At 45.8% G+C, this 12,980-nt stretch overlaps 1 protein-coding gene across 3 annotated transcripts in view; it reads right to left on the bottom strand.

The window, feature by feature from the left end:
• THOC6 (THO complex subunit 6) overlaps positions 1–12,980 on the bottom strand; it is a 214,823-nt gene that overhangs the window by 41,779 nt on the left and 160,064 nt on the right. For all 3 annotated transcript variants that reach the window (XM_069651700.1, XM_069651702.1, XM_069651701.1), the window contains exons 10-11: positions 5,838–5,900; positions 4,763–4,873 (exon numbers count right to left, since the gene is read on the bottom strand). In XM_069651700.1, the coding sequence (XP_069507801.1) occupies positions 4,763–4,873; positions 5,838–5,900 (174 nt within the window). The remainder of the gene's footprint in view (positions 1–4,762; positions 4,874–5,837; positions 5,901–12,980) is intronic.

The following is a 12,980-nucleotide window of genomic DNA, read 5'->3' as shown; positions in this document are numbered from 1 at the left end:
CAGATCTCATGCTTTTTATGGCCTAATCTTGACTGAAAGCACATGCTTTTAACAGCTCTGCTCAATGATGGGTTCCTATTTAATTAACAATTGTCAATTTTGTTGTGCACAGTATCTATGAATTCCTAGTGTCAAATGCTTTTCAAATTGGACAATTATTTTTTTCCTGTCCCTTTCTTGATCAAGCAGTATGAATGAGATAGTCAGACAGAGGCTATCATACCGTTCGTACATTGGAAAATACAAAATAACAATAGTACTACTTAACTCATACCAATTGATCACAGAAAGGTATTGGAAAAAACATCAGAAATAATTAAATATCAGCACCAGTGTTTAAATTCTGCAACATAGGACAAAGCAAGATTAGAAGTGGAAAGAAACTGTAGCTAGGGGAACCACCGACCACATCAGGAAACGAACAACCAATTTCAAGATAGTGGACTATGATTTTAAAAACGTCCGTGAGCAGAGACGTGAGCTGGTCTAACGTTCAATGCTGAACAGCAGGGGGAGGTTGTAGTTCACTCAGCATTTTCTAAAATCGCAAAGCCTACCCATAACACATGCAGCCAACACAAAATTTGCACTCGTGGCAACTAGAGGGGGATGCAGGCAAATGATCACATGAACAACCATTCTTGTTGGAGAGTAGGCCAGGAACCTTGCCAAAGCCAATCCCACAGGAAGTGGGAGAAGTAACCAGGGATTTACACTGGTTAAAACAAGTTTAAACCATCTGCGTCTACTTCACTGATCTGGCTCTGTGTGCACCACATTAAGTTCAGTCCTTCTACCGTGCCTCCTCCTTCAGTGCAGGGTTCTCGCTGCTCTCTTCTTTCTCGGGGTGAACCACCGGCACCATTTGTCACTTTTCTGAAATCAGGGTTGTCTCCCTACCATCTGCCGTAGCGTAACTTCCCTCAGTGTGGCTCTCGGCTTTGCTACGGACTGCCTGGCAGTCGCGCATCTCCAGCTCTCTCCTCTCCTTCTCCCCATTAGCTGTGGCTGACTTGCTTTTAAAATGTTCCCAATTCGATTATTCCATTTACAACAACTAGATCGTTTCACTGGATGCCCAGTCCTAGTAATGTTATTCTTTCTCGTGTCAGTGGCTGTGGTGCCACCTCTTGAAATGGTATTGAGGACGTGCATACCAAGATCTATTAGGAGTGATTCTCACTGGTCAGGAACCTAGTCTCAGTAGTCAGTATATGGTCCCTAATGGGATTTTGGGAGGAAATTAAAGTAGATCTACTAGTTGGAGACAAGTATGACAATATGCCAATTAAGTCTGGGGAACAGAAGAAACATCCCTAGAAGGGAATGGGGGGCATGTGACTTCCCCAATGATGTCATCCTATCTCCCCAAGGGTCACCTCTAGTCATGTGGTCCTCCCTCATATAGCCGCCCCCAGGGTCAGGATCAGGTAGCAGCTGCTGTCGCCTGGCCACATAGGGAGAGGTTAACTCGGGGAAAGGAGTGATGGCATAATCAGATTCATCACATTCCGTAAGGAGAGCCCCTTCCCATGAGGCCAGGGAGGTGGGGCCACGACCCGATAGTCCCCCTGGGGGTGGTACTCAGCGGGTGGATCTCATGGAAGGCGAAACCCCTTGTGGGACCAGTGACTACTATTTTGGGAGAATGCAGTATCCGCCTAACACCTACACCTCTCTTAAACCCCCACTCTCTCCATCCCTACCCTCCTATCCAAGGTACTTCTGCAAAATCAATCAAGTAGAGGAAACTGAGATGAGGAAGAATAGGGAGGAGTTGAATATATTACTAACTGCCACTGAGAAAGTGTGGAATCAAAGAGAGCTCTAACGTTAACAGTGAACGGTCTAGTGGTTACCGACTTCATATCGGAACAACCTCAGTAGAAATAGAAGAGGGAAACCAGGAGGTTTTGTCAAGCCCTCCTTCGAGGAGCCAGGAGCAGGGAAGCTGTGATCCATTGAGAAGGGGCTGTGGGCCGGTTAGCCCACCAGACAGACGGGGAACACCTTAGCCAGCCGGCAAGGGAAGGAGGCTTAGAGAGAAGCCAGCATGGAAGCAAACATTCCTGGGAACCGGCAAGTCCAGGGACAGCCTACTAGCAGGCAGAACCATAGAACGCAGGAAGCTATGAGGAAATGCGAAGACGGTTGCAAGAGCAGTTCGCTCCAGAAACCGATGCGAGAGTTAGACGCTACGGAGAGAAACCGCGAGAGGGACCAAGGCTCGCAGGGGAGGCCGGCAAGAGAAGACCCAGGAGCAGAGACGCTGAAGGGCCGATCTCCACTGGAACCGCTAAACAAACCGAGAGGCTGGCTGTGGGAAGTGCGAGCAGAGCCGCCTGGCAGAAACACAGGGTTCGGAGAAGAGGGAGAGCCCGAAGTGCAGCCAAGAACCTGGAGGTAACTGGGTGGCTGAGCCTGTGCTTGGGGGTCCCCAGAGGGTGAGGGAAAGCCTGAAAAACATAATGAAAAGTGGGGGACAGAAGACAACCCCCATGCGATCCAAAGGGTGAGTTTACCAAGATATGGTAACGAGGCAAACAGGGTCTGAGAGAAGGACATATCAAGTGATAAGAAGGCATAATCTTCTTCATTGCAGTACTTGAAGGGAAGGTGACCCACGCCTGTCACATAAGAGAAACCATGAAGAGAACTGCGAGAGCAATTTATCTGAAGACAATACTTGGCAGGGGAGTAAACCAAGTCTGTAGGTGACATCAAGAGACCATAAAAAGAACTGTGAGAATAATAGAGGCACACAGAGCTTGGCAGGCGAATGAACCAAGTCGGTTTGAAACTAAAAGACCCGAGTAAGGAGGACCCAGGTCTACCAACCGGGGTCCGGGTCCCACAACAGCTTGGAGGAGCATACAAGCCACTCCTCTTCATCGCAGTACCTGGTAGGAAGAAACCAGGTCCGTCAACCAGAGTCTGGAGACATATCCAAACTCCTCTTCTTTGTCATAGTGCCTGGTGAAAAATAACCAGGCTTGCTGATCTAATGGTCAGGGACACCAGAGACAGAGAAGAAACCCGAGAAGGACCAATTGGGGAATGGAGATATTTCACCACTAATTGTTGAACTGTGTTGCAAGGCTAGAGAAGGCTGGGGAAGGGAGACATTCCCCACCACGTACAGGAACTAGGAAACCCAAAACTGTCTTTTGTACAGGAGAAGAGTCATTCCTATGGGCCAAGAAGACCTCCTTTTTAGTTAGTTTAACTTAGAGTGTGAGGGACAGAGTTAGGATTCTGACATTGGACGTTGAGACTTTTCGCATTTGACATCCTGAAATTGGCTATTTTGATTGAGGCAGGGAATCCTCAGAGTTAGTCTAAGATGGGCTTTTCTTTTCATGTTCACAATATAATAAAGGTTTATGCCAACCACTAAGACCCCTCTGTGTCAGAGCCCTTTACACTAGACCCATCCAAAATCAGCTCTATGGCATGGATCTACGTGATTTTCATTAATTAAAAAATAAAGAATTACATTTTAACGAAACAAAAACTATGAAAGAAATATTGATATTTGTTTGCAGGGGTGGCCCTGAGCCTTCCATTTCCCCATATTTAAAACCCTGTCCCACTGCCCTCCCCACCAGATTTAACCTCTTACACCAACAACATTTTTTTTAAAATAAAGGTTTGTTTATTGGTTTGTGATTTCAAAAATGTTATTCTTTATTTTTCATTCATTAAAATCACTGGTTATTCAATGGAATACTAACTGGAGTCAAAACCAACCAAAGTGCCTTTGATGTGGAACTTGCTGGGACATGCACATTGGTTACCAATCCAAATCAAGAAACCTGTTGATTAAAATCAACTGCCGCCCTCACCCCCTTAGAAATAAGCAGATAACAGTTTATTAGATAATATCCTACATACAACACCCTGCAGACTTACTACCATTCACATGCATCTACCGCCCATCATCTTTTCAGTCCAATCGAACCAGAGGGCCTGACACCCCTTTGAGATTACCAGACAACCAGCACTTTTTAATTGTCTTGCATCACGATCGCCCTGCCTTCCCCATCAACCTACACAATGCGCAACTGGCTACCATTCGCGCATAACTAGAGAATCTTCTTTTGAAGCACATTAGGTCAATTCTTAGAGCCTCCCTTTCCGAACTAACCTCCAATGTGCAAGTTCCCCCTCCCCCCAAGCACCGCCATATACATTCTGTGTACAATGATCACTAAAATGCCCTGAAACAAAATGTTATCCCCAGGGTTCGCAATTGAGGGGAGCTGGGAGCTAATGAGCTCCTTCTTGTAGTCTACGCTGGCCTGGTAAGCTTGTCACCAACAGCTACCAGGAGCTACTTTAAGCTCTGCAGGCCAGCTGATGCCAAACAAACACCTATTGGAATATAATTCTGTGCGTTTGGGACAATCTATAAACAGTAGGACACCTCTATATGACATTTAAAGCAGAAGGGGCCATAAATAATCGACACAATTATATATTTACATCTTATGTGGAAGTTTGATTTGCAGAACACTATGTACTAGCTCCTCATTCCCCATTGGCAACTTCTGGTCACTGGTTAATGCTAGATACCCAGAACCTGCTTAGCTCCTGTTTATCCAATCTTAATTTCGATCCCTGAATCACTCTTATTCTTGGAGGAAATAATTCCATATCATACAGATGCCTATTTGGTCAAAAGCTTTAAAATCAAATCAATTTTCACATGCTCTACTGGCAGCAATACAGTGTGGTGATGTTCAGGAAGAAAGGGACTCACCAGATCCTGATAGAACATGACCTCCTGCTGCACTTCTGGGATGGGAAACACTGTGGTAGGGGTCACAGAGCGTAGGTGCCAGTGTGTCAATGCTGGTCCCCCACCACACACCTGGGTAGAAAAGAAGGGCAAACTAGTCAGCAGCAAGACACGCACTATATCTAATGCTAAGCAAGTAAACAACGAAGGCACACTCGCATCCAGCCATAAATAAGGCAGATTACAACTGAGAGTACTGAACAAAACCCTGTTAGAAGAACCCGGGTGGGCCTGTGCTACAAAAGCCGCATAGCCTTAACTACAGCCTTCATATTACCCCGTTTGTAAGAGTCGCCACTACAGATAGGTGACAAAAAATATTTGATCCCACTAAAGTGAATTAGCATAAACACGGATTGAAGCAGAAAAGATTGCAAAGCAGAAAGGGCAGCTGGACTTTCTCTGGGGTGGAGCACATCACTCGTCTGGGCCCTGGGGGCAGACACAGCTAGTTTCCTCAATGGCGGTACAGTGAGAGCTGCAGGTGGAAACCATATAAAGATAGACAAGATGGAGCACTTGTGCCACGGGAGTACAGAGATCAGCACAAACACCTCCCTGCGTCACCATTCTGCACAGTTATACAATAAGCCTGCCTTACTGTTCCGGTTCTATGCTATCTGGTTAAATCTTTTTCAAAGTAGAATTTGATTGGGGGGTGGGGGGGAAGGAGGGTTTCCAGGACGATTTTGCCACAAATATATGCATGGGCAGACCAAGCGCAGACCCCCCCCCCCCACTTCACTCCCCTACATTAATTCTTCTCCTTAACGCCCCCGACCCCTAACATATATTTGCGTCAAAATCCAACGAAAATAATTCGATGAAATCTACTTCGACAAATTCTACTGTGGAAAAAACTCCCTATCCCGCTGCTCCCTCTAGACTACCATTAAACAAAAGTACCAACCCATATTCTGAAATCTCTGTGTGCATAAGCTTTATAATTAGTTAGAAATCACATCAAGCAGTCAGACATCCTATGCTCATCCCTTACCACCTACCTGAGGATTTAACCCTGCCGATAAGTACTCACCATAAAATCACAGTCTGTGGCGATACAGCTAATAAATTTACCATGATGCGGCCTGTTGCACTCCTGTGGTAAATAAACACACACAAATTAAATATCTGCTACAAACAGAGGTGCTAGATGCATGTAACTTGTACAAAGATAAGGTGAAAGAAGTACCTTGTTAGCCAGGTTAAAAGAGCAATTTCAAGCAGTAAGCAATCTTAAAAAGGATAGATTCATTTGGTAGGTACATGTTTTGCTTTGTAAACTTTCAGGACATGTCATTTATGCTGGCTGCTTTAGACAAAGCAAATTGAACCTTAAAGGGGAAAAACTAGCTCTCCCCCTTAATAAAGGTAAATCTGCCTCATTGTATAAGAACAATTTGATGTACAGACTTGTGTCTCCCTGAAAACTTGAAAGACATATATGAATGTGTGTCAGCCTAACAAAGAGGCTATCAATACAAGCAGAATTCAGCATTAGGAACCTGCTAAAAAGCATACAACTGATCCTGGGTGCCTGTGTTTCATATGAAATGGAAAAGAGTTCATACATTTAGAAAGAAGAGGTTGCCTCCTCTTCAGCAGAAGGAAAATAGAATTCACCTAAACCTTAAAGCGGAGCCCAGGCCCTTGGTCCCTACGCAGAGGCGAGAGTTTGCATTTGGCTTAACTGTTCATATTGACGGTTCCTTTCCTAATGCCTACTATAGTGGATGGCTTTACCCACCTACATTATTGGTATCAACCAGCTTTTGGCCTTCAGTACTCTAAAAGCATGTTGAAAATATGCAAACTACATCACACAAGTGTGCCCTGCATAGGCTGAAACATGACTGATTAATGGACCCCGTCTTAGAGATGTCCAAAGTTACTTTTAAAAGTCCACTTTTTTTAGAGGACGACATGCTTGCCAAGTTTGACGCACACAAACTAACAGGTTACCCTCAAATTTGGACAGGACCACTCTCGCCAGACAGTATACACTGAGTGGAAAAACATTGGCCAGAACTGTTGGGGCCAAATGTTCCCCGTGCACTTACCTGCAGCTTGACAACCACATTTTTACCACCAAGCTGGTAACCTTAACTATACAAATACAGATCTCCGACTGACCCAGGGAAGTTCCTGCAGGCGTGAAAGAAAGAAGGCTTGCATCCAAGTGCCTTGATGGAGTCTAGCTGTAGTACTGATAGCCACCTGCCAAATACAGCCCTGAGCGGTCTCTAGTTTCAGTCATAAACAAGCACCTTAAGGAACAGTAGCGTTGCATGAGGCCACCACAGGCGCAAGCAGAGATCACGTATATGTATAAACCTGATGATGTCAGGAGTATATAGAACAGGCCTATTCGTCAAAAAGCGAGCCTTTCTAAAATTAGTGAATACAAAACTAATTAGAAAAACAATACGATTTTATTTTAGGCCAAGTGATCATAGACAACTATCCTTAATTAATACACAGAAATAGAGAAACATATTATACAGTAGAATAATTCAATGATGAATGCAAAATAATAATAATGATCCTCCTCTACATATATACAACAGACATAAAACAATAATATTGTTGATTACCAAGTAACTGATCTATGTTGATCAATACATCCCATAAGGCATAAATATTCATGGTCTTAATAGAGAAGACTTAAATGGCCAGGTACAACACAACACGCGACACATCTCATGTATTAAACACTCCAACACGTTTCGTTCCCATTTATCACTAGCAGGCATTCTGCATGGAGATTTATAGTTCTGTTGAGGCTAAGAAGCATGGATCACACATCAACAGAAGAACGGTGAAGGTACATGTAAGGCCTGGCCTGAACAGCCTTTAAGAGATCATTGTGTGAGGCCTGAAAATGCATACAACACTAAAGTTGTGAACATGCTTACAAATAAATAAGTCCTAATCCAACACCAATGTTCGAGATGGTACAAAGCGCAAATGGGCTCTTCTCTGAAATTCTAACTTGTGTGGCTAGAGACATCTCTGAAGAAATGCAATATTTCATGCTAAACAGAGTTAGCACTCCTCATACCCATGGCTGAAGCTGCATCTGGAAAACCTGCTTCTCTACAAAGCGTTGCCCAGGTTAGGATGAGGCCAGGACACCAGAGACTTATGTGACCTCACTGGCTCATCAGCAAAGAGAAGCGAGGTTACAAATGTGATGTGGAGGTTTTCACACAGCCCTTTAGAGAGGGGTGTAAAACCATACATCCCAATTGGAAACAAGGTTCCAACTAAATGATAGAGCAAACTCTCTTTAGTGGCAGCTGTTATGCAGTGTTTGAACAACCCTCTGGTGATGGCTGTACCGCCACTAACCTCCTAAGTGGGGCGAACACACCCAGCAAGTAAGTGAAGCCAAAGCTCTGTTAAAAGCTAAGTAATTTGAACAGAGCAACAAGACTTAAATAGGGTTAGCAGGCAGAACAGAAAGGTACAATTATTCCACACACATTCCTAGAAAACACACAATGATATACTGATAATTAAATATCTTTATTATATTACAAATATGGATCTGAATCAGTTCAAATAAGTACTTAAGCACATAATACAAAGTATAACAAATTACCCAGTATATTATTTTCGGGACTCTCGTCATCCCAATCCTTTGACATGGGTCCACTATCAGAGATAGGCACACAACATAAATGACAAGAGGGAGGGAGAAAAGGGGGACCAGACATTTCAACACTACAATGAAAACTCCTTAGTGTCTACACAACACATAGAACAGTGTCCTGGCGACACAAACCACTATTAGTTGTAAGCCCTTTACCTGATGTTAAACTCACACTAGATCTAGAAAAGGGCTGAAAAGAAAAGAGAACCAGGCATTTTACCACACAGGAAATGCTCATAAAGACCCCCTAAGGCCAACACTACTAGTACACATTAATATGTGCCCTCTAGAGCATAATATTTGAATAACACAAAAGCACACATTATAAATGGTGATCGTGCTAGAGGGTGGAAACAAAGCTTACACACAACCAACAGCTTAAAAAAAATAAAAAAAAAAATAATTAGGACACATTTTTTGCAACAACAGTGTAAAGAGTTGGAGCAGAGTTAATTCGGAGTTGCAGGAGAGTGAGACTGCTGCTCTTCCATGTTACTTTCCACTTCTTACAGCACTGGGCGCTGTGCCTTTAACGTGACATCATTCTCTACAAAAGTGCAGCTGGGCGCGAAGATCCGGCGCGAGAGTTGGACCAGAGTTAATTCGGGGTCAGATTGGCCGAGTCGGCCAGATGGACTCTAATGGTCCGAGAACACAACAGCAACTGTGACGGCTTGATGTTGCTTTACCCCCAACATCAATGTCGGGAGATGCTGTTCCTCCACCTTCATCCTTTAAGAACCGCTAAGAACCTGAAGCTGAACCTGAAGCTGTTGCTACTGATAAGGGGAGCGTGAGCGCTAATAGAAAACTGCAACCACTAATATGCTGCGCTACGAGTCTAGGGACAAACACTGAGAACACTGTGACCCCCCTACTGCTGTCACGAAAGACTCGTGGCGGTCAAGTCTCGACTTCACAATAGAGGAGGTGCATGAGGAAGAGATTGAAAGTGCCATTCTGACTGGGAAGGCAATACGTGGTTCTGCCAAGTTAACTGTGTCCACTGGCGGTCGTCCCTCTTCTCCCGCAATGACGAGTATTATCCCATCATCAACACCTACTGTAGCACCCGCCCAGGCTGCAACTCATTCCCCCAACTAATTAAGTGCAAACATATGCAGAACTAAGGAAGCCGTGGAACTGATAAGCGTGGGAGGGGCGGGGTGGCGCCATCAATCAAGGCTTGCCACCTCCCACACATTCCCACTCTGCCACTCTTCAGGCTTCAATCCTTGGGGATAACACGACAACCAACATCGACCTGAAGGGAATAGTTTCTTACCTGTAACTCCATTTCTCCAGCATTGGTATCTTTCATGGATTCACATGCTTAGCATATTCCCCGTCGTCAGACTGGGACCCCTCGGTACACATATATAGCCTTTTCCTATAGGAAAACTTCCGACACTTTTGTGTCCTATCTATGTCCTTTTAGGACCCGCCTACACATGTTCCGTAGGCCGTCCCAGTATAAGAGGCCCGCCCCCGTGGCTCCCCTTCAGATTTCGGCCCCTCCAAAGTAGGAAGGGTTAAACTTATCAATCAAATACATTGCATTCCGGGGAGGTTGGCGGGCGCATGTGAATCCATGAAAGATACCAATGCTGGAGAAATGGAGTTACAGGTAAGAAACTATTCCCTTCTCCAGCATTGGATCTTTCATGGATTCACATGCTTAGAATAGATTGTATAGCAGTAACACTTGAGACGGCGGTGAGAATGTAATGTAATATACCCTCACCATACTACACAATGCATATGTACAGTAGGAGTAAGTTAACTCATATAACCTTACCCACAGAAAGTATACTGTCATCAAAAGGTAGAAAACAGATTCTCCACAGCGTGGAGCTTACCTTACTGAAACAGATGGCGCAGGACAGCTCTTCCCATCTGCACCTCGTCCGCCTGCTGCCTGGCAAGGCAGTAGTGGCGGCTAAACGTGTGGGGCACTGACCATGCCGCAGCTTGGCATATGTCCGTCAGCGGAATTTCTGCCCATAAAGCTGCTGAAGAGGACATTGATCTTGTAGAATGTGCTCTAGGATGTCCTTGCAGTGGCCTTCCGGCCTTGGAGTGACAAAAAGCAATCGTCGATAAGACCCATCGAGCAAATCCCTGTTTAGAGATTGCTTTTCCTCTCGTCGACGGACCATATGCGATGAACAGTTGTCAAGTAGACCTGAGTTCCTGTGTACGATGTAGGTAAAATTTCAGAGCCCTCTTAACGTCCAGGGTATGAAGCGCCTTTTCTGCTGTCGATGATGGTGTGGCGAAGAAAGTAGGGAGAACAATGGACGAGTGTTTGTGATACACTGTCGGAAATTTAGGGACAAACGTAGGATTAGTTGCCAGGACCACTTTGTCCTTAAAGAATCTTAGGTATGGCGGGTCTACGACCAGCGCTTGCAGTTCCGAGATTCTCCTAGCTGATGTGATAGCAATCAAGAAGGCCAACTTCCACGAAATGAATTTTATGTCGGACGTGGCCATAGGCTCAAAAGGCGGTTTCATTAAGCCTGCCAACACTGTGTTGAGACTCCAAGTTGGGGGGAAACGTTTTACCGGGGGAAAAACTCGAAATAAACCCCTCATGAAGTGTTTCACAAGTCTGTCGCTAAATAGAGGAGACGACTGCCTCTTCCTCGTGAACCTTGAGATGGCCGCCAGGTGCACCTTTATCGATGTGAAGGATAACCCCCTCTCCGCCAAGAGGAGCAGGTAAGGTAGAATTTGTTCCGGCGTCACCGACAACGGTTGTAGGCCTTGTTGTCCTCTACACCATTCACAGAACCTCTGCCACTTATAGGAGTAAGATTTGTTTGTAGAAGGGGCTGGAGCCGCCTGCAGAATTTTTTGACAATCCTCCGAAACGTCTAAAGCACCGAACTCCGAAACGTCAGGAGCCAGGCTGTAAGGTTGAGACTGTCCGGGTCGTGATGCCACACCGTGCCTTTGTCCTGGGATAGTAGGTTCGGGACTCTCGGAAACGCTATGGGATGTTCCAGCGACAGGTGAAGCAGGTCGGAGAACCACGGTTGTCTTGGCCAGTATGGTGCCACTAGAATTACCCGGCAATTGTATCTGCGTATCCACTGTATTGTCCTCCGTATGAGGGGGAAAAACATAAAGGAACATGTCCGTCCATGGGAAGGAGAATGCCTCCCCCATGGAACCCTCTTGAGGCCATCTGCTTGCGAATTGCTCGCATTTCTTGTTGTCTTTGGTCGCGAAGGCGTCCAGAGGGGGGTGACCCCATTTCTCGAACACTTTCATCAGGTGAACTGTGTCCATTTCCCACTCGTGTATCTGGGCCATGCTTCTGCTGAGGGAGTCTGCTTGGGAGTTCCTCACTCCTCGGAGGTGGTGAGCCACGATGGAAATTTCGTGCTTTAATGCCCAATGCCATGTTTTCTGGGCTTCTATGGAAAGAGTTCTTGATCGCGTCCCTCCTTGTTTCCTCAGATAAAACATGGCCGTTGTATTGTCGGTCAGTACTCGTACTCGCGAACCCTTGATGTGTGGTAGGAATGCCTTCAAGGCCCATCGTACTGCTCTGAGCTCTAACACGTTTATGTGAAGGAGTGACTCAGTTGGAGACCAGCGACCTTGCGTTTAGAGAGCACCCATGTGAGCTCCCCATCCGGTTAGGGACGCATCCGTGACTATGGTTCGCTGAAACTCCGGTTCCTGTAGGGGTACACCGTTGTTCAGATTGTGGAAACTCTGCCACCACTGAAGGGTCCGAAGCAGCTTGTCGTCGTTGATGGTTATCTTGTCTGACCACGATCCTTGAGCCTGCGTCCATCGGTCAGCGAGGAATTCCTGGACTGGCCTCATGAATAGGCGACAGTTTTCCACCAGATGGATGCAGGATGCCACGGCCCCTAGGACTGAAACGTATTTTCTCACTGAGAGCCTGGTGTTTCGCCGTAGTCGGCTCGCTTGCTGATTGAGTCTTGAGGTTCTGTCGAGAGAAGGTTTCACTAGCCCTAACTGGGTCTCGAACTGTGCCCCCAGGAATACCAGCGTTCTCGATGGCCGCAGAGAGGATTTTTCGAAGTTTATGGTGAATCCCAGCTGTTGTAGAAGCTGCATGGTGGCTTATAAACTTGTGTTGGTCGACGCTGGGGAGGATCCCCTTACCAACCAGTCGTCGAGGTATGGGTGTACATGGTGGCCTTGCTTCCTTAGCCAGGCCGCTACTGAAGCCAGGCATTTCGTGAACGTTCTGGGGGAGGTCTTGAGCCCAAAGGGAAGAACCGTGAACTGGTAGTGAGTCCGCCCTATTACAAATCTCAGGAATTTCCTGTGTTTCCGACACATTGGAATATGGAAGTACGCGTCCTGTAAATCCAGGGACGCTAGAAAATCCCCCTCTTGAACGGCGTGGATCACTTCCTGCAGAGTGAGCATCTTGAATTTTAGGCTCTTTAAAGACTTGTTGAGATCACGTAAGTCTAAAATGGGACGCCATTTGCCGTTCGGCTTTTTTACGACGAAATATCTTGAGTAGACTCC

The sequence above is a fragment of the Ambystoma mexicanum genome, chromosome 3p (assembly GCF_040938575.1).
Source record: "Ambystoma mexicanum isolate Mex_15411 chromosome 3p, UKY_AmexF1_1, whole genome shotgun sequence".
Lineage (NCBI taxonomy): Eukaryota > Metazoa > Chordata > Amphibia > Caudata > Ambystomatidae > Ambystoma > Ambystoma mexicanum.
Note: the sequence above shows the minus strand (reverse complement) of the source record. Positions and strands in the feature narration are given on the sequence as shown.